This window comes from Natator depressus, chromosome 3, assembly GCF_965152275.1.
Source record: "Natator depressus isolate rNatDep1 chromosome 3, rNatDep2.hap1, whole genome shotgun sequence".
Classification (NCBI taxonomy): Eukaryota; Metazoa; Chordata; order Testudines; family Cheloniidae; genus Natator; species Natator depressus.
In genome coordinates this window covers 8,086,723-8,114,540 of record NC_134236.1, presented here as the reverse complement: position 1 = coordinate 8,114,540, position 27,818 = coordinate 8,086,723, and the positions used below count along the sequence as shown (strand labels likewise).

The 27,818-nt window shown below is 58.5% G+C and overlaps 1 protein-coding gene across 8 annotated transcripts; it reads right to left on the bottom strand.

Annotated features, from left to right (window-relative positions):
• Nucleotides 1-501: 501 nt before the first annotated feature.
• Nucleotides 502-23,156, bottom strand: STMN4 (stathmin 4). 8 transcript variants are annotated; one of them, XM_074947357.1, is made up of 7 exons: nt 23,022-23,118; nt 22,217-22,274; nt 10,611-10,682; nt 9,484-9,579; nt 5,572-5,780; nt 3,817-4,096; nt 504-709 (listed from the first exon to the last, which is right to left on the bottom strand). In XM_074947357.1, the coding sequence occupies exons 3-7, from the start codon at nt 10,621-10,623 to the stop codon at nt 591-593; spliced, it is 717 nt and encodes a 238-aa protein (XP_074803458.1). In that variant the 5' UTR covers nt 10,624-10,682; nt 22,217-22,274; nt 23,022-23,118; the 3' UTR covers nt 504-590. The 8 variants fall into 8 exon arrangements, with proteins under 8 accessions (XP_074803454.1, XP_074803458.1, XP_074803457.1 ...); XM_074947353.1 differs by lacking the exons at nt 22,217-22,274; nt 23,022-23,118 and adding an exon at nt 22,746-22,764 and having other exon boundaries at nt 502-709; nt 5,572-5,777; XM_074947356.1 differs by lacking the exon at nt 22,217-22,274 and having other exon boundaries at nt 23,022-23,156.
• Between the last annotated feature and the right edge of the window lie 4,662 nt (nt 23,157-27,818).

The following is a 27,818-nucleotide window of genomic DNA, read 5'->3' as shown; positions in this document are numbered from 1 at the left end:
ATTGCTGGAGGAGCATTATTTCCAAAAGACTGTAAGAGCTTCTGGGAAGAACAAAGCCAAACAGCGCCAGGCCCCCGACAGGCCTGCCATTAGAGACAGAAAGAAGAATAAGACCGAGACACCGAAAGGAGATGTTTCATTTGTATTGATGACCAAAGTTCATGGCAAACACAGAACAGGCTACACGCACCCCCGAGAGACGACTTTCCTGCCCACAGTTACAGAGAGATGCAGACAGGGCAGCCCCGTCCGCTCGGCACCGATCCCCAAATTAAATTCACCCACGCTGCACATCCCTCTTCCACCCCGTCGTGTCACCTCCCCTAACCGCCAGCGTCACCGACCCTTTGTTCGTTTGGACTCTTTCTTAGACACTAATGATGAGGAAGTAAAAATGAAACCGTGGAGAGGATTGTAGACTTCCCAAACGGGGTGTGTCTATTCCCTCCCGCCCCCCGTCCTCCCTCCAACAAACACCCCCCTGCCCCATCTCTCTCCTCCCCATCTCCCCGCCCTCCCCCAAAACAAATAGGATGGCTTCACTGGTCAATCTTCACATTCACAAACAAAGCAAGCAGAGGAACTCCCCGTCATCGGTCGCAAAGCTTCACCGGAGCTGTCAGTCCAAACCGCCACCGTCCTGGCCTCTCTACCTCGAGGCCTCTTCCTTGAGCTCCTTGTTTTTCCGCACTTCTTCCGCATGTTTGTCCTGGGGGAAGGCGGAAGGGGGACCCTGTTAGTGTGCTGGGCTTCAGGACTCCATGATGGGCAGCGACAAGGGGACTGTGGAGGGGTTTGACTGGGAAGCAAGGACAGAGTGTGGTGGCCCAGGTTCCTCCCCAGCGTAACACCACCAAAGCCACCGGTGTCATGATTATTAAGGGCTGCAGTGGTGCCCAGGCACGGATAGTCCTTGGCCCAGATCTAGAAAGGCGGAGCCGATCAGACAAGACCACACTGCATGTCCCAGAGACTGCTGTGAACAGAGGGCATGTCCACGCTGCAATTAAAAACCCACGGCTGGCCCATGGCAGCTGATTCAGGCGCGCGGAGCTCCGCTCCCAGGGCTGTTTAACTGCCGTGTAGACGTCCAGGCTTGTACTGAAGCCCGGGCTCTAGGATCCTGCGAGGTGGGAGGGTCCCAGAGCTCAGGCTGCAGCCCGAGACAAAACATCTACAGTCCTGCGAGCCTGCGTCAGCTGGCAGGGCCAACCGCGGGTTTCTCATTGCATTGTAGACGTGCGCTTCGACTGGTCTTCTCCATCTCACTCTCTTGGTCTCGGATACAAGGTGAAGGCTGGAGAAGGTGTTTGGAGGAGGCTAGTGAGGAGAGGAGTTGGCGGAGGAGCAGGACCTGGTGCACTGGAGTTGGGATGGATTTATTTATCTCTCTTCCAGGAGACAGAAGAGGTCTATTAATGTTCAAGGGGTGTGGCCCACGGGGGAGTGTGCGCGCCAAGGCCTCCTCGCTGGGTTGTACCAGGGCGCTGTCCCCTGTGGATGGCGCCCGGCGGGGGCGCTGTAACCCAGGAGGCAGGGGAACTGCATATAGGGCAGCCCAAGGAGCTGGGTTTAGGAGACAGGAGGTGAAACGGAACAAATGAACGTTTAGAATGAGCCATTTCCCAGGCTGTGGAGTCTCCCTGGGAAGGGGCTGGGCGTTGCTTTGCTCGGGGCCTTTCAAACTAGCCTGGACAAAGCAGCAGGGAAGTCTCTAAGGAGGGACCCATGGTGAGGGTGCTCGTCTGAGCCTTGGGAGACGTGGGTTCAAATCCCTGCTTTGCCCCAGGCGCCCTGTGCCTCAGTTCCCCCATCTGGACAATGGGGCTCATTGCACTGCCCTGCCGTCCAAAGGGAAAGACAGTAAAGGCTGTGATGTGCTCAGATATGGGGCCATCGAAGTACCTTAAACTGAGACATAGACCAGCCTGGATTGGCGGCTGGGGGAAGACCAAGAGAGAGATTCAGTGGACATGCCTTGGCACGAGATGGAAAAGGGGCCCAGCAGCTGCCCTCATGAGCTAGCCGACAAGCCCAGCTGTTTGTCTGCCTGGCCTGTCTCTGACTCCTGTCCAGAACTGCCTGGCTGTCCCCGAAGGTCACCCTGCTCTGCCACCCTATTCTGAGCCCAAAGCCTTTCAGAGAGGCGCTGGAGAGAGGGATGGGAACCGCCATTTGGAAAGCCCCATCCCAGCGGTGGGTTTCTGGGTCTGGAGTCTCCCTCCCAGGCAGGCAAAGGGAAGGGAAGGAGAGAGATGGTAGGGTTACCAATGACCCCTCCCTTTCCATGGGGACAGGGGCAATCGCTTAACACCAGCCCAAGTCAGATTAACAGGCAGGCGGTCGAGGGAAATGATCATCACTGAACAAGGCAGCTGCCTTTGCTGGCCCTCTCTCAGCGCGGACACCAAAATCTGTGCTTCTGTACTGACGGGAGTCAGGTTCCCGGGCAGCTCCCCCATCTCCCTCCCGCCCACCGCACTCCGATTCCTGCACCAGTCTGTGATTATCTTGCTGCTACCCAGCAGCTGGAGGCGCTGATTGGGCCCAATGAGTCACGTGGTGCAGACCCCCTGCCCAAACCCACCCCCAACACCAGCAGCTGCAGCTGGCCCCCTCGCAATTAAGAATCAAGCTGCCGAGATTAAAGAGAGCTAGGAGGGAAGCAGCCCCAAGTGGAGCCAGGGGAGCAGGGGACGGCATGGCTAGGGAGGGGGGCAACGCACTGGGCTGGGTCTCAAGAGAGCAGGATTTGGTTCCCAGTTCTGCCACAGACTTGGCCTTGAGCAAATCACTTGGGGCCAGCTTGGGAAAGGGGTTTAGGTGTTGCCCAGCAGAGCAGAACGAGGCCCAGCCCCTGGGTGACCCGCTGCTAAACAGAACTTTCTGCCCTGATTTTGGTGGCTCCCTGCAAGGTCTAGGGGGATCGTTAAGCCCCTAAACAGGGGGTTTTCTGAAGCAGGCCAGCCAGGAGTGAAATGCTGAGGAGAGGGCGGGGAAGGGTTAGGGGCTAAGTGGCTGAGCAGGTGTGGGCGAGAGATGGATGCCTCCGGGTGGGATCCTCAGCTGTGAACTCTCCCCCAGAGTCAGACACCTGAGTCAGCTTCGATGGGGCCCTAGCAGCCGAAAATCCCTCCTCCGCCTGTCCCGCTCACACGCTCGGCCTGCATTTCCCTGAGTGGCTGTCCTTCATGTGGGTGCGGTGCTGCCCTCCTTATCTCTGGGTGGCCTGTCTCTGGCCCTCCTGCTGCGGGGTCTGACAGGTACCCGGTTTTAGGCCTGGCTCAGAGCCGGCCTGGTGGACCGGGGGCTGCTGGTGAGCCAGGCGGTCCCCTGCCTCCTCCGGGAATCCCGCTCAGGGCCTCAGCTCAAGCTAGGTCTCCGAGCAGCTCGTTAGCTGCGGGGGCGGCGTCAGGGTTTACGCCGCTTTGAAACTTCAGCCCCCGGGGGATTAAGCGGGACCTGAGCCGTAGCTCTGACGAGGTCAGTGGCACCGGTTTGGTGGACTTGAGCGCCTGTCTGTCTGTTTCGGTACCTACATCTCTTTAAAAATCTGGCCTGTCATCGCTTTTGGCCTCAGTGTCCCCTCTGTCCAAAGGGCCTAATAACCCTGCCTCGGTCTTTACAGTCTGAATAGACAGGGCCTCTCTCTTACTCAGTGTTTGTGCAGCACAATGGGGACATTGATCTTGGCTCCTCTGGGTGCTACTGAGATGTAATAACAATACGGGACACCCCAGGGCACCTGTTGGGTGCATCGATTGCACCTTGCCATGCCCTTTCCTTGCGGCCCTGCGTCCGGCACCCTCCGCTCACCTTCTCCTGCAGGCGTTCCAGCATGGCTGCTAAGTGGGCCTCCCGGTTCTCCTTGTTGGACTCCATCCTCTGTGCCAGCTTCTCCTTGGCTGCCTTGATGAAGTTGTTGTTCTCCTCGATGGCTTTCTGGATGACCTCCCGCTCGTGCTCCCGCTTCTCCGCCAGGTGCTTCAGGAGCTCCGCTTCCTGGTACTGCACCCACAAAGCAAACAGGACAAGCCGGCTGAGGGCTGGGCGAGAGCCACGCAGAGTCCCGGGCCCGCTGGGGACAGCGAGGTGCCTGAGTCACGAGTGGAACCAGCTGTTCAGCCTGCGATACATAACCCCTGCTCCACCCCAGCCACAGCTGCTGCCTAGGAGATTGAGGCCTGGATCCTCAAAGGTATTTAGGTGCCTAACTCAATGGGAGTCAGGCGCCTAAATACCTTTGAGGATCTTGGCTTTAGTCCTTTAGCTCAAGGTGCGGCGACTCCGGCTCTTAGCTCCCACGGTTCAAAGCCCAGTGATGGCCAAGCTGCCGGTCATTCCACAAGCCCATGCCACGTGCGAAAGTGTTCCTGCCTTCAGCTTTTCACGACAGCCCGGTTCCAAGCAACGGGGGGAGCTTGCAGCGTTGGCCAGAAAGAATCAGTGCAAGGTCTTACCCCCACCCCTTCCCGGTGCACCCATGGGGCCCCGCTGGACTCAGTGGAGTCGCCCAAGGGTGCTGAGGACAGAGCTTGGCATGGAGTTAAGGCAGGACCGGAGGTGTCCCCTCGTGTGACTAGCGGAAGCGAGAGCTGGGAGAGACCCGTTAGGGCATCTCTAACTCCCTCTCCTGCGAAGGGCGATTCAGAGGCTGGCACTGAGCCGAACTGCTGCCCAGCAGAGCTCCTGGTGGCTGGGTCAGCGGTGGGTAGGGTGGCCGACTTGGTAATATTTAAAAACCGGACACTCCAGCAGGAGTGCCGGAACCATCCCTGCCCTGCCTCTTCCCCCGGGGCCCTACCCCTGCCCTGCCTATTCCCCCCCAAAAGCCCAGCTCCTGCCCCGCCTCTCCCCCCATGGCCCTGCCCCCCATCCACTCCTCTTCCCCCGCTTCCTGTTGCTCGCTGCTTTTCCCCTCCCACCCATTCAGGAGGGACTTGCCTGCAGAGCCGGGGCTGGGAGCGGCAGCTGCCCGATGCAAGTAGGAGGTGGCCCCGGCTGAGTAGGGGCTGGCGCGGGTGATGACCCGGCGCCTCCCCGCCTCCACCGCCTACATAAACCGGACTTTGAGTGTCCGGTTAGTAGAGCTGACCGGACACCGTCAGGTCCCCTTTTCGACCAGACTTTCCAGTCGAAAACTGGGCACCTGGCCACCGTAATGGTGGGGGCTGCTGAAGGATGATCAATAGTTCACATGCCGGCAAACCACATGAGCTAGCCAGGTGGCACATGCCCACTGGGGGATGCCTGCCCGGGCTGGACGAGCGCCCGCAGCAGAGTGGCCCTGGTGATGGCAGAAGGCGCTTGACCATGGCTTTGCGCGGAGCCTGCCCTTTCCCCCCCATGGGCTGCGCCGTCTGGAGGAGGACGCGGGGCCGGGCGTCGTGAGTTCGTCACCCCGTGAGCCCACTACATTCAACTGCTTCCCCAGGGACCTCCTCAGATTCTTCCCAGAATCCTCTGCACCTGTTCCCACGCCATGACGCACCAGCGCCCCAATGTCCCACGTTTCCCCAGGGCCTCTCTCCCGCCACACGCAGCGCGAGCCCCGTGGGCCCTTCTGCCTACCTTCCGCCGCTCCTCGGCTGCCTCCAGCCTCTTCTGGATCTCCTCCAGGGAGGGGTCGCGCCGCCGGGGCAGGGAGGCGTTGAACTCGGGGATCCCGTCGAAGGACGGCGGCTTTAGGATCACCTCGAAGGACTGGCCCGAGGTGCGCTTGTTCAGCTCGATGACCTCCATGTCCGAAATGACACACCAGGTGAGGTCGACGGTGTCTGCTGGGAGAGCGAGCGAGCGAGAGAGGCGTTACCGCTCGCACACTCGCCCTGCCCCCTGCAGCCACGCACACCCACTCACACACTCACCCCCCCACACCTGCTCACACACTCACAGCACCCCTGCAGCCACTCAGTCACACCTGCTCACACTCACCCACGCACACACCCATCCCCATGCACATTCACCCCCAGCTACTCACACTTGCTTGCACCACCCACACACTGCCCCCACCGCCATGCAGTCGGACTGGCTCACATACTCACACACTCACACTCAACCGCTCTGCAGCCACACACACACTCAACCCCCCCACAGCCACTCACGCCTTCTTGCATACTCACACCCACTTGCACACTCACGGTCCACCACCACTAGCCACTCACTCACACTCAGTTCCCCACCAGCTGCTCACACTCACATCCACTCAAGCTTAATCCTCTGCCATCCACTCACACCAGCGCACACATACTCAGTCCTCCAGCAGCCATTCACACCTTCAGTTCCCCAGTATTAACACACACTCACACACACATCCTCATGCACCGAGCATTCATTCACCCCCTATGCCCATGTTCACACTCCTCCTGGTTTACTCATCCCCATTCACCGCTCTTTTCCTCCGGCATTCACCCACACTTCCCCCCGCAGTCACACACACAGTCCCCCTTACACACCAGCCACCGGTCACTCATCCATTTCCTCACCCCTTATCTCCTCATTCTTGCTCACACGCCCTCTCGTCTCAGGCTCCATCACCCTCTCTGAGCCGACACACCCACCAGCAGACCCTCCCTCCCCCGCCCCCCGCCCTCCTGTGCCAGTCCATTGTTCAAAGCACAAAACACAGCCGGTTTCACGGCTTGTCCCTGGCAAGGAGGCTGCGGGCTGGCCTGGCTTACAATGGGCCATGTAAACTCGGAGCGGGCCTGGCTGGGAGGAGCAGGAGAGTGCCAGGGTACAGGCAATGCCCCTGCGGAGACATGGCCCTTCATGGACAAGGTTCAGCTTAGAGCAGATAGAAGGGAATCATATAGTAGGGGTTTTTTTTCGGTCTGGCGGCTGAACCGAAAAATCTGGGCGGGGGGGGGGAAGGGAATTGGTTTGGTTCAAACTGAAGCTGACTTATTTTGGTTTTTTGTGCTGAAATGAAGAGCCGGGCCGGGGGGGAGGGGGATCGTTGAGTCACACAATGTTAAGTTTGACCCAGAAATGAAATGCTGTTTCATTTTGTTTCAGTTGTTTTTTTGGGGAGGTGTTTTTCATCTCTCTCTCTCTAATTAGCTAAATAACAAACCGTTCCAACATTTCAAAAAAGCTTTTCCCCCCCCCCCCACTTTTTTTTCTGGCAGAAACTATTTGCTGAATCCAACCCGAACTCACTAGCAGTTTCGTTGACCTGAAAAATGTATTTTTGGTGAATTTGCTGTGACTCACACACTGGCTAAGGGGATGATGTCCCATTCCAGGGACTGATCCCCCTGGAGCATAACAACCTACTACAGCTATTTGCCACGCACACAAAAAACGCACCCAGCTCTGGGAGTTGTCGTGGATCACAACCTCAACATGCGTCAGCAATGTGATACTGTTGCAAAAAAAGCAAATGCAATTTTGAGTTGCATGAACAGAGGCATGCCATGCACCTCACGGGCAATGCTAGTACCCCTCTACTCGGTGCTGGATAGGCCTCATTTGGAGAACTGTGTCCAATTTTGGTCACCACTGAATAGAAAGGATGGAGAGAAACTGGAAAGGATCCAGAGGCGAGCGACAAAGATGATCAAAGGGGGGGAACACAAGCCATGCGAGCAAAGGCTGAAGGATCTGGGCATGTTTAGTTTGGAAAAGAGGAGATGAAGGGGAGACAAGAGAGTGGTCTTCATGATAACAGTCTTCAAATGCTTGAAAGGCTGCCATAAAAAAGATGGAGAAAAGCTGTTCTCTCTTGCCACAGAGGCCAGGGCGAGAGGCAATGGGATCAAACTTCAGCATAGGAGATTTGGATTAAATCTCAGGAAAAACTTCCTAACTGTGAGAACAGCAGGACAATGGAGCAGACGCCTGGAGAGGTCGTGGAAGCTCCTTCACGAGAGGTTTTCAGAAGGAGGCTGGAGAGCATCTGCCTTGGATGGTTTCGACACAACAAATCCTGCATCTTGGCAGGGGTGAGACTAGGTGACCCTTACGGTCCCTTCTAGCCCTGTGGTTCTATGGCTCTAGGATCCTATGCTTTGGCAATAGAAGATGAAACCATACAGGCTACAATGCAGCCAAGAGCCCAGTTTTCAGCATGAGCCAGTCCTCGTGGCAATCCGGAAAGCCAGGCTCTCTGCTGCTTGGGACCAGCGCCTTCCAGAGTGACCTAACACTGCGCGCCTACACAAGAACAGAAGGTGTAAGGGGCCCGGCAGGTGGCGGTGGTGGTGGTGGGGAACCGGCCACTCCGAGGGCGGTGATGCCCAATTCCCACGGATCCTTGCTGTCGAGCATGACTGGGTCTGCCAATGCGAGTCACCTGGAATGATCCATCTAGCTGTGGCTTCCCTAAAATCAATCTGTGGAAACGCCCACTGTCAGTGCCTTGCATTTCTGACTCCTCGCCGGTGGGAGCCAGAGCCAACGTTATTATTATTCTCTAGCATCTGCTGAGTGCCAGCAGTGAGCACAGTGCCATAGAAAGTACCCAGGAAATTGTGCGCCCTGCCTCTAGATCCTTACAATACAAGTAAGATGAAGGGAGACTCAAGGAAGATTGTTCCTGTCTGAAAGGAACAGACCAATGGGCTACCTATTCCAGTAGCTTGTCTTTGACAAACGCCAATGCTTCATGCTTCTGACGTGGTGAAATTCCTTTGTACCTGAGGGAAGGGAAGGTGAATTTCTTCCTGATCCCATGTGGTGATCTGTCTGTACCAGGAAGCATGAGGGTGGATGGCCCTGATCACTGTTATCCTAGCCAGAGGCTGTGCTTCATCACGTAAATGCCCAGTGGGGTTTTTTTAAACTGTGCTAAGATAATAGCAATTAGTGAGAGTGGGTTCTGCAGGCTAATTATAGGCCAGGAGAGAAAGGCCTTTGAGGAAATAACAGCAGATGCAACCAATATCACTGATGTGAGTAATACACCGGCTAAAGGGGTGATGTCCCATTCCAGGCACTGGTCTGGCTAGAGGATAACAGCCTCCTACTGCTACCAGCTCATGGAGTCTCTCCCTTAGCTGAAGTGGCTTTTGGGGCAGAAGGAGTGGGATTCAATCATCGCCCTGATCCGGGGTGAGGGTTGTGACGAGCTAGTTTGCTTTCCAGATGAGCTCGGTCTAGCTGATCTCCGGCCTCTGCCCTCGTTATTAAGGGATTTCCCAGCTGTTCCTACGAGAGCCGAGTGAAACTCTCTCGCACCAAACTTTGTGGTGTCATCCTCCCTTCTGCCAGCAGGTGGCCCTCACCAGCTGCACAGCCCCAGCCAGGTCTGGATGCCTCTGGGTCAGCCGGTGTGAACCTCACCCTCGGGGGCCCTTCCTCACCCAGACTGATGATTGCTGTGTGGGATAGAGCCATGCAGGGTCCCAGGACAGGTGGGGACCCCAGGAGACCAGCTGTTTTCCCCACAGCAAGCCCTTGGTAATACCAGAAGGAATGAATGTGCACTGGTCCCCCTCCACCCCCCATCTCCTAACAGGAGCAAGCCGGTGAGTGACCTACCTTCGTATTTATACACTGGTTTGTTCAAGGGGTCGGCCAGGAAGCAGGAACAGAACAAGGACACGAGGGGGAGCTCCTTCATCTTCTCTTTGTACGCTGCGAAAACACCATTGGGAGAGTCAGTCTCCGCAGCCCCGGCTGACGGCCAGAGAATCCGGCCTGCTCTGAGTCGCCCCGCACACGTCTCCCTGACCGAAATGCAGCCACCTCTGGGATGGAGCAGCTGCGGGGCAGAGAGGAGGTTTGCCGGGAAGGACCCCAGAGCCAAACCCTCCTTGTCTGTCTCAAGGGAACGAACAGGTCCACCTGCGGGCAGGGATTCCAAACCCGCGGCTCCAAGCCCTCCCCTCCAGCAGTGAAATCGGGGGGATGGTGGCTGAGACAGGTCCTGTGCTGCTGAGTTTGGTAAATTTCTTTCATACCAACAGCTCCTCACTTTTCACATCACTTGTCATGGCGATCACACCCATTAGTCACTGAACCTAAAGGCAGGCAAGTGTTGCTGTCCCAGGGGAAACTGAGGCAGAGTGGACCAGGAACAGAGCCCCAGGAAGCCAGCATCCTACTCGCTAGGCTGCCTGCCCCCTGCTGGAGTTGTAGCAGCAAGGCTGGGTCTGCAGAGCTCTGCCGGGGTGAAGCAAAACCCCAGCTGTGACCTGATCCCGGAGCGCTGAGTGGTGGCAGCAGTGGGAAAATGAGGAGGTGGAAGAGCAAAGCGGCATGCTAGGCATGTTCGACTGCATTGCAACACCCAGGCCTCCCCGCTGCAGCCCCCTAGGAGCGCGCCGGGAGGCGTGGGCATTGCCCATGGGGGGCATTGCCCATGGTGGGGGTTGAGCCCATCTCTATCTGGGCCACCTCCTGCATCTTCTGAGCTGCTAATTTAACCAGGTGACTCTCCCAGGAAACTCAAAAGGAACAGGGGCTGGAGTGATTCTAGGCACCTGCCGGGGCTAGGGACCCAGCGGGGCGAGCTTGCGGCCATGCCTCATCCTCCCCCTGCCCTGCACGTGGCTGATGGAGACGAAGGCCATTGCCTGTCCCACAGGAAAGGGGTCAGGGCTAGATGCCTGTAGCAGGGGGAGTGAGGTGCCGCGGGCTGGGGGTATCTCACGGCACGTCCGTACCGGCCAGAGTCATGGTGCTCGGGTTCCTTCTGCAGGCTGGGAATGAAGTGTGGCCAGAAGTTTTCTCGGGGCCTGCAGGAACAAAGAGACCAGATGGTTAGTGCTCAGCAGGGCTCCTGTTAACGGCACTCTAGGCAAGCAGGGTGCTCACACACACACACACACACACATACAGAGACAGCCACGCAAGCCGGACATAAGCACCCTTATGAACACAGCTCCCACGCATTGCCGCTCCTAGGTACACAACACCCACACGTGATCCATGAACACACGATGCCGTCACACCTGTCTGGCCAAAATATACACTGACACACGAGCACACAGGCAGACATGCACAGGGACACAAACTCACACAAACACACAAACACTCCCTCCCCGCACATCTCTCTGCCCAGCCCCGTGGATACAGCCAGACCTTTGCTAGTATCCAGTTTGCAAATACTCTCCATATATACCCCCCCTCACAAAGGGATGCTCAAACACTCCAGCTGCCCAGGGTGGGTGGGATATCTCCACCCCCTCTGTCTCCTTCCCCGCACAAATACCATTTACTCTCTCTCTCTCCCACCCAGTGAAACTCATCGGAGACACAAACACACGCACCCGGTGCCCTCAATATACGACCCACCCGCCCAACCACGCACCCCCCTCCCCGGACCGCCCCCCACCCCCGGCTCACTGCCAGCCCACACCCTGCTCACTTCCATGATGTTCCCCCCCTTTTGCATTTCTACCAGCGATGTCCTTTAAACAGAATTCAAACCCCAGGCGCTCAGGGCGCTTCAAGACACCAGGGAGCCGAGCCAACCAGCCGCACTGCGAGACCAGTGGGCTGGTCCCCACCGTGCAGAGGGGCCAGTGAGACCCCACAGGGCCTTAGGAACACAGAAGTGGCTTGCCAGGGAGAGAATCCAGGTGTCCGGTGCTACCACTAGGCCATCCTGGCTCTAAGCAGCACTGCTCATGGACCGGCCCTGCAAATCCCCCGTGCCCATTGCAAGCCTCGGGGGGGCCCCTGGAGGAGCCCCAGATGGGTGAAGGCTGGCCTGAGTCATGGCAGCGGATGCAGCCTCACGGCACCAGGACGGGCCCGTTGGACGGCTCGCTGGGGAGGAGAATCCCCTTCAGCTGGGCTCGCCGGCCCCTCAGCCGAGGAAGCCTGAGGTTAATGGCGGGGAAGGGGATAGATTGGTGAAGACGGGGCAGGAGGTGGCGGCCCAGCTAATCCAAGGCAATCATGCCTCGCCAAGTCCCGTGCCCAGTAACCCCTCAGCGGGGGCTGAGCTGGGCATACGCCCACCCCCTCCTCCAGCCCGGTTATTCGAGTCGGGCTCACGGGGCCTTGCGGGCCGAGGCGGTTGCCAGGTGACCGTGTTCAATAGCAGCCTCATCCCCTGCCCCCTTCTGCTCAGCTGCGCCAACGCCCCTCAATCCCGACCCGCAGCCTCCCGCTATCCCACACCCCGCCGCGCCAACGCCCCTCAATCCCGACCCGCAGCCTCCTGCTATCCCACACCCCGCCGCGCCAACGCCCCTCAATCCCGACCCGCAGCCCCCTGCTATCCCACACCCCGCCGCGCCAACGCCCCTCAATCCCGACCCGCAGCCCCCTGCTATCCCACAGCCCGCCGCGCCAATGCCCCTCAATCCCGACCCGCAGCCCCCTCTATCCCACACCCCGCCGCGCCAACGCCCCTCAATCCCGACCCGCAGCCTCCAGCTATCCCACACCCCGCCGCGCCAACGCCCCTCAATCCCGACCCGCAGCCCCCTCTATCCCACACCCCGCCGCGCCAACGCCCCTCAATCCCGACCCACGGCCCCCTGCTATCCCAGCCCTGGCTCCCCACACCCCGCCGCGCCAACGCCCCTCAATCCCGACCCGCAGCCCCCTCTATCCCACACCCCGCTGCACCAACGCCCCTCAATCCCGACCCGCAGCCCCCTGCTATCCCACACCCCGCCGCGCCAACGCCCCTCAATCCCGACCCACGGCCCCCTGCTATCCCAGCCCTGGCTCCCCACACCCCGCCGCGCCAACGCCCCTCAATCCCGACCCGCAGCCCCCTCTATCCCACACCCCGCCGCGCCAACGCCCCTCAATCCCGACCCGCAGCCTCCCGCTATCCCACACCCCGCCGCGCCAACGCCCCTCAATCCCGACCCGCAGCCTCCTGCTATCCCACACCCCGCCGCGCCAACGCCCCTCAATCCCGACCCGCAGCCTCCCGCTATCCCACACCCCGCCGCGCCAACGCCCCTCAATCCCGACCCGCAGCCTCCTGCTATCCCACACCCCGCCGTGCCAACGCCCCTCAATCCCGACCCGCAGCCCCCTCTATCCCACACCCCGCCGCGCCAACGCCCCTCAATCCCGACCCGCAGCCCCCTGCTATCCCACACCCCGCCGCGCCAACGCCCCTCAATCCCGACCCGCAGCCCCCTCTATCCCACACCCCGCCGCGCCAACGCCCCTCAATCCCGACCCGCAGCCCCCTGCTATCCCACACCCCGCCGCGCCAACGCCCCTCAATCCCGACCCGCAGCCTCCCGCTATCCCACACCCCGCCGCGCCAACGCCCCTCAATCCCGACCCGCAGCCTCCTGCTATCCCACACCCCGCCGCGCCAACGCCCCTCAATCCCGACCCGCAGCCCCCTCTATCCCACACCCCGCCGCGCCAACGCCCCTCAATCCCGACCCGCAGCCCCCTCTATCCCACACCCCGCCGCGCCAACGCCCCTCAATCCCGACCCGCAGCCTCCCGCTATCCCACACCCCGCCGCGCCAACGCCCCTCAATCCCGACCCGCAGCCCCCTCTATCCCACACCCCGCCGCGCCAACGCCCCTCAATCCCGACCCGCAGCCTCCCGCTATCCCACATCCCGCCGCGCCAACACCCCTCAATCGCGACCCGCAACCCCCTCTATCCCGCACCCCGCCGCGCCAACGCCCCTCAATCCCGACCCGCAGCCCCCTCTATCCCACACCCCGCCGCGCCAACGCCCCTCAATCCCGACCCACGGCCCCCTGCTATCCCAGCCCTGGCTCCCCACACCCCGCCGCGCCAACGCCCCTCAATCCCGACCCGCAGCCCCCTCTATCCCACACCCCGCCGCGCCAACGCCCCTCAATCCCGACCCACGGCCCCCTGCTATCCCACACCCCGCCGCGCCAACGCCCCTCAATCCCGACCCGCAGCCCCCTCTATCCCACACCCCACCGCGCCAACGCCCCTCAATCCCGACCCGCAGCCTCCCGCTATCCCACACCCCGCCGCGCCAACGCCCCTCAATCCCGACCCGCAGCCCCCTGCTATCCCACACCCCGCCGCGCCAACGCCCCTCAATCCCGACCCGCAGCCCCCTGCTATCCCACACCCCGCCGCGCCAACGCCCCTCAATCCCGACCCACGGCCCCCTGCTATCCCAGCCCTGGCTCCCCACACCCCGCCGCGCCAACGCCCCTCAATCCCGACCCATGGCCCCCTGCTATCCCAGCCCTGGCTCCCCACACCCCGCCGCGCCAACGCCCCTCAATCCCGACCCGCAGCCCCCTGCTATCCCACACCCTGCCGCGCCAACGCCCCTCAATCCCGACCCGCAGCCCCCTCTATCCCACACCCCGCCGCGCCAACGCCCCTCAATCCCGACCCGCAGCCTCCCGCTATCTCACACCCCGCCGCGCCAACGCCCCTCAATCCCGACCCGCAGCCTCCCGCTATCCCACACCCCGCCGCGCCAACGCCCCTCAATCCCGACCCACGGCCCCCTGCTATCCCAGCCCTGGCTCCCCACATCCCGCTGTGCCAATGCCCCATAGGCCCGACGTGCAGCTTGTCATGTTATTCCAGTGCCTACCGACCCACCCACCCCTTCCCCCTCTCCTTTCGCTGGTGCACCTGACACTTGCCCTGCAGCAATCATACTAGCCAAGCTGGGGCGGGGGGGAAGGGGGGAGGAGGGAGCCCAGCACTGGCATAACAGGGGCCATTGTGGGCCAGGCTTGAGGAGCATCAGCAGAGCTGGAGGAGGTGAGGAGGGGGGCAATCAGGACAATGCAAACCGTTCTTTCGGAAGCCAAACAAAACAAAGCAAAGAAAAAAACAGCCACCGGAGCAGACAAAGCCGCTTTTCTTCCCTCCCTGCAGCGAAGGAGCCTCTGAAACGGGGCGTAGGTCCCACAGCCGGAGCGTTACGTAACGCCCGGCAGCCCTCGGAGACCACACGCGGCCAGCACAGCAGGGCCTATATGGGTCTGTGGGTCACATATTCCAGCTTTCGCTCCCTGCTTGTCCAAGTTCATACAGGTTGGGGGGTGCCCGGCCAGGCACGCATCCCTGCAGGGGTGCAGCGCAGTACGAGGTGGGGGACAATGGGCAGGGGAGTCTGATACTCATCGCTAACGATACTCAGTGAGATTTACTCATAACACAAAGGATCCCTCAGACCAGTGCCCGGGAGCTGGCAACCTGGCCTGGAAAGACCCACTCGACTACTGGGGCATATGCCACTGAAGTAATTTACCAGTCAAGTTATTTCTCCTACAGGGCGCAGGCGTCTCCCGGTCTTTCAGCCACGTGTGCGTGGCCCGTGAATCCCCACCACGTTACACAGCTGATGCCTCTTGTGTTTGGAATCAGCACCGTCTCAGAGCCCAGAGTCCAATTTCTTTTCCTTATGATATGCCAGGATGTGGCACAATTAATTCCCAAGACCCCCCCACCGGGGCAGCAGTTACTCCCTTAGCTCAGTTGGTAGAGGCCTGTCCTGAGGTTCAAGCCAATCGGATGACCCCAGTCTCGGATTCTGCCCCCCTTCCCCAGCACCGGTGCTTTCCCCGACCCCTAGCGTGTGACCGTGGATTGGTTCCCGCAGGCTCTCTCTGCATAGCGGGCATGGCCAAGGTTGGGAAGACGTGGTATGATTTCCCACCAAGAGCTTTTTCTAAACGCCTCTTTAGATCATCTCTTTTCATTGTCAAAGCAAACCCTTTCATACCTTTCTCCGCCCTGCACATCAAAACAATTACTGGCTGCAGCATCATACAAGCAACCCTACAATAACAAACCAGCCTGGACAGCTCAGGACTCGCGAACAACCCGCTGAGAAATAAATCAGCAAGTTTAACTCAGTAGGTGACCCTACAATAATAACCCAGCAGGGGGCAGCCCAGCGCTTCTGAGCAGCCCTACCATAATAAATCAGTGTGGCCAATCCACGCAGCCACCTGCAACAACAAACCAGTGGGTGGAGGCCAACGCTCGCAAGCAACCCTACAATAACAAAGCAGCAGGTGCAGCCCAGCACACTCAGAGCAGTCCTGCAATACCAGACCTAAGGTAAAATGTGTGTCTTGCTTATGGGCAACCCTACAACAACAAACCAGGGTGCAAAAGGATAGCAAGCGGGACTGGCTTTCTCGAAGGGAAATAGGTTTTGATGTTGATTGTCAACAAAAAGAGGTTTTTCAGCTATGAAAAATACACCGATGAAAAATACCTCCTCCCTCTGTCACCTGGAGCCTTTACAATTAAGATCAGCTGCTTACCTAGCTCAGCCCCATGGGAAGTCTGATCTCCAGGTGCAGTTCTGTCTGTGGCCTGGGGTCTTCAGGCGGGCAGACAAGTCCCGTCTGGCCTTTAATTGGTGATCATGGCAGAGGAAGGACGCTGGCCTGCTCTCACACTAAACAGCTCTCCACCACAGCGGCTTCTCAGCCTGCCCTGCTCTGAGCTGTGACCCGCCCACCCCCCGGCTGGGAGGCCAGGCTGGCAGGATGCGATGTGCCCTGTACTATCCCAGCCCGGGTACAGTGAATAAAAACAGACGCTGGCCTCTCTTTAAATGGGTCGCCCAGAACAGTGCTGGAAAAGGGACCACAATTAAAATTCTTCCCAGTGTCCCCGATTGATTCCCCCAGGGCACAGGTCTTTATTCCTGTACTCATCCGGCTGCCCCGCTCTCCCCAGCTCCAGCTGGTCCCTGAGCAGCATCAGGAGCTGGCCCCCAAAGTAGGGGGTGTTGTAATAGCTCTTAGCCCTGCTGCAGAACCCTCCTTCTGCGGATCTCAAAGCCCCTCGGATTGAATCGGCCCAGGGAGGTGGGGAAAGAGTTTCAGCCCCATCGTACACATACGGGAAACTGAGGCACAGCGCAGTGGCAGGTGGGTTTTCAATGTTAACCCAATGCCATTCCTATTGAGGTCAATGGTAAACATCCCGCTGGCTTCAATGATCAAATGCCCATTGACTTTGGTGGGAGTGGCGCTGGGCCAACGCTGAGTGCCACTGGAAAGCCCGATGTCAGATGGGGGGGCAGCAGCCGAGGCAGGCCTGAACCCCACTCTCCCCACTGCACTGGCTCCGCTAACGAGAGAGCCTTGCCAAGGCTGAGCCCTGGCCTGGCTAATTCCAAAGGAGGGTGCCTGGGGGCTGTGCATGAAAAGCCCCTGCTCAGCAGCCCAGGGTGTTGGGTTTGATGCAGGAATCTTTGGGCGAGGGAGAGCACTGGCCGCAATAGATGAGCATAAAGGGTCCCTTCTGGCTGTGGATTCTAGGCTCGGGGGTTCCAGCCCTACCTCTGCCACTGACTCCACTCTGCCACATTGGGCAGGTTGTGTGCCTCAGTTTACCCATCTCTGAAAAGGAAGTAATAATAGTTACCTACCCAGAAGGGAGGCTGGGAGGCTAATAATAGATTGAACCTTATCGATCTCCAGCTCCCTGGGGCTATACTATATGCTTGTAAAGCATCCAGCATATTGAGGGCCCAGACTTGCTGAGATCTCTAGGCGCTACCCAGGAAGGCTAATAACAGTGTATAGTTAGATAGCAGTTTTTGTGCAAAGTTCCGAAAGTGCAAAGCACTCACCATCATTGTTACAAATGGGGAAACTGAGGCACGGAGCTGTTAAGAATCTGGTGCCAGCTTGTACAAAAAGGCCATGGCAGAGCTAGAACCCATATCTCCTGCATGCCAGGAGCCCCACCCTTCACCTTGCTCAGGCCAGGGCTGGGCAAGACTTTCATAATAAGGACTAACTCAGTCCCTAAGGGTCAATCAAATCCAGGGTTTGGCCCGGGCTCAGTGAAAGATCCAGCAAGGCCTGCAAGCTCTGGCTGAGTCCCCGGCGAGTCTGGCTCGATAGCTGGCTACTGAAAGTCTACAGAGGGAGTGAAGGCCTTGACAAAGCCCTGGCTGGGAAGATTTAGTTGGGGATTGGTCCTGCTTTGAGCAGGGGGTTGGACTAGATGACCTCCTGAGGTCTCTTCCAACCCTGATCGTCTATGATTCTAAACTGCTTTCCAAGAGCTATCAAGCCAGGGATGGGCAGGCAATGCAATTCCCAGCCAGGTTTGCTATGCCCTGTTGAACTGACCTGTTCCAGGGTGTGCGACCAGGTTACCGGGCTGTGGCAGCTGCCTATGCTGGAGAGAAGCGCTGAGTGCGGAGGCGGCTGGTGCCAAATGTCCTGGCTCCTGGCCCAACACCAGGCAGGGGTGTGCTGTCACTGACGACCCTTGTGTGTGTGTTTGTGGGGGCAGGAGTGGGCTGCAATGGAGAAATCCATTGCAGTGGGCTGGATAGGGGGTCAGGTGAGGTGCCTGAGAGAGGGGTGGGTCTGTTGATGGAGGACGGGGCGTCAGTCACTGGGGGGGGGAGGGGGAGGGTTGCAGGAGAGATGGGGGGGGCTGCAGATGCATGTCGGCATTGCTCCAGGGTGTTAGCGGTTAAAGCAGCGTCCTCTGTGCCACCCTCTTCTTGGCATGCAAAGTGCAGTAGCTAAGGTCTCTCAGCTGGCATTGGACTGGCCCAGGGCCCCCAGTGCAGCCAGCTGTGGGCCCCCGGGTACCTCCTGGCATCCAGAATCGGCTCTAAGAACCAGCAGGTCCCGGGGCAACATTGTGCCACGTAAACAAACCCCACAGCAGGGGGAAAGAGGAGCCCAAACAATGGGCCTGGCCTCATGCCAGGCCCGGGGAGCTGGCTGTGAGCCGGCGTGCTGACAATGGGTGGATTGTTTCCTCCAGCTGGGGGAATGGGCTGGGTTTGGAGCCGTGGCAGAATCGCTGGGCGGCTCACTGAGCCCCATCTGATCCAGCCCGCGCGCTCCCGCCCCTCGCCTGGGTCTGGGGCAGCACCGACCAGGCAGATCCAGAAGCAGGGCCCAGATGGGGACAACTTTCCTCTTTAAGAGCGAGGTACGGGCAGGAGGTGACAGGCCTGGAGGGAGAGGCTTTGAGCAGTGCCCTGTTGGGATCACGAGAGAACACGGCAGGTGGGGAGCTAAGAACCTGCCTGCCAGCTGTTACCTGGGGAAGCAGCAGAACCCAAGTGGATCTGCCCCAGCAAATCTCCAGGAGCCACCCAGCCTCCTTGTTATGGAGCCTGGGTTGGTGGTGGGGGGCTGGGGTGGTGTGGGGGGGAGGGAGGTCTCAGAGGAAGGAGTTTCCTCACTGTTGCGAGGGCTCCTATCTTCCTCGGCCTTGTGGGCAGCACGTCCCTGTCACTAAGGGCCCAGCACATTGTCAGAGCGATAGGACTCGGAAATGACAGTAACCCTGCTGGCCACGCCGGGCTGGCTTCGAGCCAGGGCTCTTTAATGCCCAGAGACAGAGGATAAATGAGGTCACCTCCGTGCATCTCAGAGCAGGCCTGCAGCTGCTAACCTGGCCGTGGGCTCCTCACACACAGCTCTGGTGCTGCACCTCAGTCCCAACCGAGAGTACCCCCCCACCCTGCTATCCCAGTCCTGGGAGATCCCATTCCCCACACAGCCCTGTCCATGCCCCTCACTCCTGACCTGCAGCCCCCGCTGCTGTCCCAGTCCTGGGCTCCCCACACACAGCTCTGCTGACGCCCCTCAATCCTGACCTGCAGCCCTCCCACCCCCCGCCATCCCTGTCCTGAGATCCCCCTCCCCGAAGCTCCTCAATCGTAGCCCGCAGCACCCCTTGCTATCCCAGTCCCCTCACCCCCGCTGAAGTGCCTTGATCCTGAGCCACAGGTGAGCGCCACCGACCCTCCATATCCCTCAGATCCCCATCGCCTTGTCTCAGGGGAAGCCCCGTGGCCCGGCACGCTAGAGACCTAGTCACATCACACAGGAACGCCGGAACCTCGGGGCGGGGGGGCACTGAAACGGGAATTGTGGCAGCGCCCCCTGCTCCTCCTCTTCCCCCCAAGGCCCCACCCCTGGTCAGGCCAGAAGCTGGAGCTGAGCCATGGTAAGAGCTGCCCAGGGAACCCCGGACCATTTTGGGGAGCCTCAGACCCCCCACGTACCCTGGGTGGCATGCCCCAGGGGGTAGGGACGCAGGCCAAGGGCTGCTCTCAGCTACTACACCCATGTTAAAAAGTGGGTGGGCCATGGCCCCCAGGACCTCTCCCTTGTTTCCAGCACCCCTGACATCCCAGCAGGAGGAGAGTTTGCTAAACTGCTCTTTGATCCTCTGGGTTTGGAGATCACAGAGGGCCCTGGGGTCACCCCGCCTGGCCCTCTAGCTCTCCCGTCAGAGACCACACGTGCACTGAAGACCAATGGGTTGTCCTAGGCTACAGTGGCAGTGGGGCGAATACCTGACTCATCCAAGGTTCTTGGGGGGGGAGGTCCCCCTCTTCTGCAAGCACCTGGCCTCTCTCCGTGGAAACCCCTCTGTAAAACTCTGTTATTTCCTGGACAGCCCCAGCCACACAGCCAGGGCTGAGCAAAGAGCGCTCCTATCCGGGGATGTCACGCTAACCGGGGTAGGCTGGGCCACATGGGAAAGGGGCTAATGGCGGGGAGCGGTTTGAGCTGGTGTCTGAACACCAAACGTGTGTCACTGGTGGAGTGAATCCTGCTGCCATTGCGACAGGTACTCTGGAAAAACCTAGACTAGCCAAATAGGTCAGAAGTCGTTAACCCATCGTTCCCCCAACTCCGGGGCACCAAGCTAAGCCACGTGCTGGGGCAGCGTAGACGTCCCAGGGCCCAGACCTACTGCCCCCCGACCCAGGCTGCTCCCTATTCAGCGAAGGGGGAATTTCCCCCGCTGCAGCAGTGTGCAGGCTGATCCCACGGGTGGCTGCTGCCACTCGAGGCCGACATAGGTACAAAACGCGGGAGGGGCTCTGACATGCCATGCAGCGTGGGGACAGCCTGGCCAAGCGCGCACAGCCCGGCCACCTTGACTGGAACCCCTCTGCTCCGATTTAAAGGCACCTTCCTCAGTGGCTAATGAAGAAGTGTGCTGCAGGGCCCGCGGGCTAGCCCTTCTGAAGGCCTGGTTGCAGTGAACGCTTGAAACGATTCCTCCCAGGCCCCAGTGGATGTTTGTCCATCTCCCAGCATCGCCACACAAATCTCCACATTGTACCTCTTTACTCAAGAGAGGCTAAGAACTGGGATAGCCAGGGGGCTGCAGGTCAGGAGTGAGGGGCCTGGACAGGGCTGTGTAGGGAGCCCAGGACTGGGATAGCAGGGTGGCTACAGGTCAGGAGTGAGGGGCCTGGACAGGGCTGTGTGGGGAGCCCAGGACTGGGATAGCCGGGGGGGCTGCAGGTCAGGAGTGAGGGGCCTGGACAGGGCTGTGTAGGGAGCCCAGGACTGGGATAGCAGGAGGGCTGCAGGTCAGGAGTGAGGGGCCTGGACAGGGCTGTGTAGGGAGCCCAGGGCTGGAATAGCCGGGGGGGGGGGCTGCAGGTCAGGATTGAGGGGCACCAGCATCATAGCTGGAAACAGCCTGAGGGCCAGGCAGGCTGCGGGGCAGGGAGCCCACCAGGACTGTGGAAGCAGGCGCTGATAGTTAAAACAAACCCACTGACGACTTCCACTGAGTTTTGCTGTGAGCACTGCTGTTTGCTAGGCAGAGGCAGCAGCCGCCCTGCATAATGCCAGATGAGCTCATCTGGGCTGAACAATGAGGCGTCCGTGCGTCTGGAAGGGCTGGTGTGATTTGCCTGCACAGCCCTCCCCAGGCGGGGAAACCTCCACCCTCTCCAGGGCTGGTTCAGCTTTTAAAAGCTCAATGCCCTCCAGCTGCCACCCAGTCCTCCTCTCTCTCACCTGCCCCACCCCATCTGAAATAATATTTAAAGACATCACAAGGAAAGAATGTTTCCCGCCTCCATCAATAAAGCAGACTGTGCCCCCCCACACCCTTTCCAGCACTGACAGCATCCTCCCTCCCCCCCAGCCTGGCTGCTTCTTCACTTCTTGCTGCTTTGGTACCAGGTGTTCCCATCTAGTAAGGCAGGGGAAGCCTCTTTGGAACTCTCCGTCTCCGGGACGTCCCACCTGGGAACCCCCGGTCCAGGCCCCTGCGATCCCGTCCCACCCCAGCTGGCTCTCAGGTGGGGCTGCCCCCAAAGGCGACATCCTCGGGGCATGTTCCGGAAGCATGGAGTGACCCTAACTGACTCTACTTGGGGCTAATGGAGTTTTCCACCCAAAGGTTGGGTGGCGTGCGTGGACAGGGAGGCAGGGACTTGCAGCCCTCCTCTCTGCCAGTTGGGAAGTGGGATCAGAGAGACCCCCCAGCGTACAGCCGGCGAGCCTTGAACTCAGCGGGCCTGATCCTGATCCCACATACACTGACTTTACCCCCATGTAAACTCACTTCAGTGGGGCTACTCCTCATTTACACCAGCTGGAGATCAGAATTAGGCCCAATGCATCTATTGTGGGGTTGAGCAGGAAAGAAAGACACAGAGAGAGAGAGAGATAAAATCCCATGCAATCCAGGTTATGGCTAGACAGATTAGTATGAAAGAAAACGTCAAACATACAGGATCCAGCCCCAGAGTAAAGACTGGCACCCACTTTTGAAAGGAAAAAACCAACCAGTTCATTTAGATTTGGACTCACTGCACTTTCTCTCTGCCTGGGGGGATGCACCCACCAGCTGGGCACAGACAGCCCTGCTCCAAGCACAGATGAGCTCTGGGATGATGAGGAGGAGGGAGCTGGCGCCCAGCTGTTGGGGTGGAGCTGGGAGTCTCTCTCTTGGAGTGGTCCAGTGGCTACCACTCCTGGACGCTGCTACAGGCACCGGACCCTGCACCTCAAAGCAAAGGGGTGCGAGCGAGCCAGCACGTGGGAGTCAGACAGGACAGGCAGACAAAGAGGGAGCCTGCAGCTGGACGCACCCAGCGACGGGGAGCCACTCTGCATGTGGGGGATCACGGCGCTTTCAGACCCAGCCCGGGCTTCTAGGAGACATGGAACAGAAAGATGGCAAACGGTGCCAATCAGTTTTGTAAAACCCCCTTGCGCCACTTCCTCCCCATGGGATTGTCCTGCTAACCCAATGCCGGGCCCAACCCACCTGGGATCCCAGGGTTCAAACCCACCAAAGCAACAGACCCCCCATGCTGGCCTCCCTGCCTGAGCTCCTTGCTGCTTCCCCTTCCTTTGCGACTTACCCCCAACACCTGCTCTGTCTGTCGCTCCTGGTGCTACTCATTCACTTACTGCTGCTGAGGGCTCCTGCCAGCATCAGCCCCGCTTGCCAGGCTCTCACCATGACATCACCTCCGAGCCAGCCGATTGGCCGAGCCCAGGGCCTTTGCTGATTGGGCAGCCTCTTGTCAGGGAAGCAGGGATTGCCTGAGTAACTCCTTGCAGGCCAGGTACCCAAAGGATGATGTCACACAAAGAAGCTATTTTCGAGGCTGGGAGAGAGCAAAGCTGACCGGAGAGATCCGGGGCAACTTTGGAGAACCTTATTAAGGGACATGACAGGGATCCTCAAATGCACCAGCCAGGATCCTGCCCCGATTGTGCCACGTACTGAACCTGCACCTACAGGGAGACACGGTCCCTGCCCTGAAGAGACTCCAAAGTCCAGCTCCTGCTCCCCGTGCAAAGGGCACTGGGGGACCTGAGCCACCATTAAACAAACAAAGAGACAGAGGATGAAAAATCAGCCAGATCTCACTCAATCTGTCATGCACCCCACGGCGGGGGTCAGATTCTCAGCTGGTTTATTTCCCTTGTCTTCAGGGGAGTGAGGCCTCCAGGGAACCTGCCCCTATAAGACGGAAAAGACTATTTTGTCCAGCCTAGTTTTAAAAGTCTGAAATAACGAGCCTTCCCCGCTACCTCACAGCCCCTACTGCATCTCCCCCGGTGTTTTTCCTGCTGCTCAGGGTAAATCGTCCTTTAATTAATTAATTAATTCAATTAATTAATTAATTAATCATTCTTTTATTAATTAATTTGTTTATTTACTAAATGAGGCCAGAGTTCCCAAACTGCCCTGGCCTTGCTGAGCTCGCACCTATTCCCACAGGGCCCAGCCAAATAGCTCCAAATCCTGCCATTTATTTTAAATAAACCTCAGAAATTCCACTAAAAACCACATTAAGGGACCCTTCCGGTCACGCAATTAAGCACTCCAAAGTCAGATGCTGCTGGTTTTCTTCCAGTTTGAGGTAAAGTTTGGGGTGGTCGTTTATTTTCAATATTACAGTAGCACCTTGAGGCCATGACAGCGTTTGGGCTCCACCGGGCAAGGATCTGTACAAACACATAGCGAGAGATCATCCCAGGTCTGAAGAGTTTACAATCTAAATAGGACGTAAAGGAAGGAGCATTATCCCCCTTTTCTAGCTGGGGAACAAAAGCACAGAAAGACAATGTGAGCTGCTCAAGGTCACGCAGGGGGGTTGGAGCAGATCTGGGAACTGATCCTAGATCTCCTGAGTCTCTACCCAGTGCACTAACCACAGGCATGTCCTTCTCCTAGACTCAATCCACCCCATCCTACTTGCAATCCATTCCTAGTCAGCCATGTCGAGCAATGATCCCCAGCCCTACATCTCCGGGGGACTGTGTATGTACATGCAGTGCTGTCCTCTGTTGCACAGAGTGCATCAGACCAGATTACGTATCTTGTTTCCCTCTCAATAGCAGGGGAGCTGCTTCTTTCCCTCCTCAAGGGCTGCATTTCCAGAGCTCACGGTCATGGGCCCCATTTCCGACTGCCACAGGTAACTGGTTGGTTAACAAGTGTGACACCTGTGTTTACATCCATGGATCATTATGAATGGATCTGCAAAGCAAATTCTAGAGGAACTTGATTCATGGCTGGAAAATGCCAAACAGTTTAAAAACCATAAAAATGATAAACCCTGGGATGAAATGTAGCAAAAGCCATTCCGATCTGCTCCGGATTTCTGTTGGGATATTCAGAGGACCAGAAAATTAAAGTGGATGATTTAAATTGTCTGAAAGTTCATTTAACTCCAGACTTAATCCATGGACCACAAATCTTCAATTACAGGAATAAACTCTTCCACTCAAGGGAGAAAGGTGAATGACGCAGGTGGAACTGAGACTGGATTTATTATAGCCTGATCAGGCGTACGTGTGACTTGGGTTTGAGGGCAACAGTCCGGAGGTTAGTTCTCATCATAAGAAATACCAGGCAATTTGGCAGAATGATCTGTCCCCTGCCCACGTCTAGAGTAGCAAAGGGTGCTGAAGAGCAGAGCAGGATGCAGCAGAGCTAAGCGGAGAGGGGCAGAGCAGAGGGCAGTTGAATGCCAGGACTGAGAGTTGTGTGTCCAAGTCCATCACCACCCAGTGCAATGATCGGACTGGACTAGCAGGGGCGTGGCAGGCCATGGAGATTCGCTGATGCCTTGACACAGAGCTGTGTTGACTGTCCCTGCCTGCACCAGGCGTGTGCTGGTCAATATCATCCATCGCTCATTTCCATCAGCAGTGCCATGCCTGGTGGAGTTCTGTTGTAGAAAATGTGTTAGCAGGAGCCAGAGCGGGACGGGCATCTCTGGTCCCCATGAGAACACAGCAAGCCCAGGAGTGGGGAGTCCCCGGAATGGCAGCCTCCCTCCTCTGAGCTGATCAATCGATCCACATTTCTCTTGCACCCAGGCTGCACTCCTGGAGATGTTGGGCGAGGTCGCCCCATCTGCGCCAAGAGCACTGGAGAAGGTCTCCACAGAACCACGGACGCCAAACCCATCCCCCCACCCACCCGCCTTGATGGAGCTTGGGCTGGCTCACAGAGGCAGAAGACCCGAGAGACATCAGGCCTGTCTCTAAACAGACCCCAGCCCAGCATGGCCGGTGATTGCTGGAAAAGAACAGCCTCCCTGTGTGACCGTGTGCAAATCAGTTCATCTCTCCCTGCCTCCCTTCCCCACCTGGAAAGTCAGGTAAGAGTCCTGGGCCTCTCTTGTCTATTTAGATTGGAAGATCTTCTGGGCAAAGACAGTGTCTTGTCTGTGCAGCATCCAACACAATGAGGCCTTGATCCCCACTGGGGCTTGAGCTACGGCAATACAAATTATAACTGGCAAACAAAACCAATGGGGAATGACCGTTAAGGCCGCAGCAGGATAAGCCCCATCCCCGCAAGACTTGAAAAGCCAGGGAACAAGGGGGAAGACTGGTGCGTTCCTTTCCACCAGCAACATCTCGCTCATGCCCTCCAATGTTTCCCATGGCTTTCGTTTCCACCTGCAACGGATCCCCCCAAAGCAATCCGCAGCCCCACTTCACCAAACTCGCGCCCAGCACAGATCCTCGACCGTGACCTCCTATGTGCCGATTGCAGTCACAGCCCCAGATCAGCACATCTGGCTGGCCCACATTCCATGCCTCTGGGGAGCGATTTTCCTTTAACGTGGCTGTGAGTGCTGCTGAACCAGGGCAGAATTGTCCTCAAATGCAGCCAGGGACGCAAGCCTGCAGCTGCAGCTAATGCGTTGGGAAAATGCTCCAGGGACAAACAGTACCGGGCTGTGCACTGCAGTCCAAACGGAGTTCAAGTCAGCCTCGCGAGAGGTCACCAGCATGGCCTTCCAGGTCAGAGATGCCTGGATAAGAGCTAAGTGTCACTGTTATAGGAAGCCCGCAAAGAACGTTAGAGGCCAGCAGAGAGAGCGTCTGGAATAGTGGGCTGAGGATGAGAGCAGGCACCTAAGACAGAGCACCTGGCCAGACTGCGTTGAAACGCTATTGTCCCCGAACGCATGGGAAGAGCCAGTCACTCTGTTCACCCTTCTAGATTGAAAGGACTCAAATCCAAAGGATTGTCTTCTCCGTATTGCGTGTCCAGCTCTTTGTACAACCCCCTCTCACAGCTGCTACGTCTTGGATGGTGGAATTCAACAATCTTCTGTCCCTGGAGCACCCGTCATCCTCAAGGACCGCCTACAGCGGGGCTGCAGGCCAAACCCTGGTGCTCTCGACATCAATGAGTATTTTGCCACTGACTTCAGTGGGAACAGGATCTGGTTCTCTGTACATCTAGCACCTCTAAAGGGCAGCCACCTCTGGGGCAGGGAACATCAGTTGGGTAAATAAGTGGCATGTAACCATGGCAGGGGAGGTGAAGAAACCATGCAGACCAGCCAGGCTCTTGGAAGGACAGGAGGACTGAGACAACCCTGCCAGACTTCAATACGCAGGCTGTAGGGAGTCCAGAGGCTACAAAGCCATCCCCTCTGGTACGTGCCCTCCATGGACAGGCAGGCCAGGGCGGCGAGACAGTAACAAATAGGGAAGCTGCTGCCCAGGGCCAGAGCAAAAGGTGTTTGAACATCACAGCTTGGCTGAGTGGCTGTCGCATCCACAGATCCGGTGCTCTCTCACCCAGCTCTGGCAGGGTCCCTGGGAGGACCCCCTACAGTGTGTTAGCCCCCTGGGGTCACACTCTCTTGCTGGGGTCAGTTCCTTGGCCTCACTGCCTCCTAGGTCCAAACCTCCCAGCCTTCAGCACCCCAGCTTCACACCGCGAGCTCCCAGCAGCGAATCCCCCTGGATCGGACACCTGGGGAAGACTTACACTCCCAAAGGGAGCAAGGCACCCCCAGTTTAATCCGGCTCTGGGGTGACTCGCAGCCAGCGCTGTAAGAGCAGGAGGGTGTATCAGATGTCTGGACCGTGGCGCGTGAAGTACTTAGTTATCCCAGAGAGCAGAGAGTTACAGCATAGTCCCCCGGCCTCAGTTCAGAACCCAGAGCTCCCTCTGACCCCTCCTGAGTCGCAGCCTGCTTCCAGCAGCCCCTCCTTAGTCCTGTGCTCAAGGTCACCTGGCCTCAGTCTCAGGCTTCGTTCTCCAGCTGGTCCCCCCCGGCTGGCCTCCAAAGAGGGTGGGCCACCTGGGTCGTTAGTTGCTCAGTGCCCCATGTCGGGCAATTGCCTTCTGGGACTCTCCATAGGCAACCAGGCAGCCAGGCGTCGGCCCC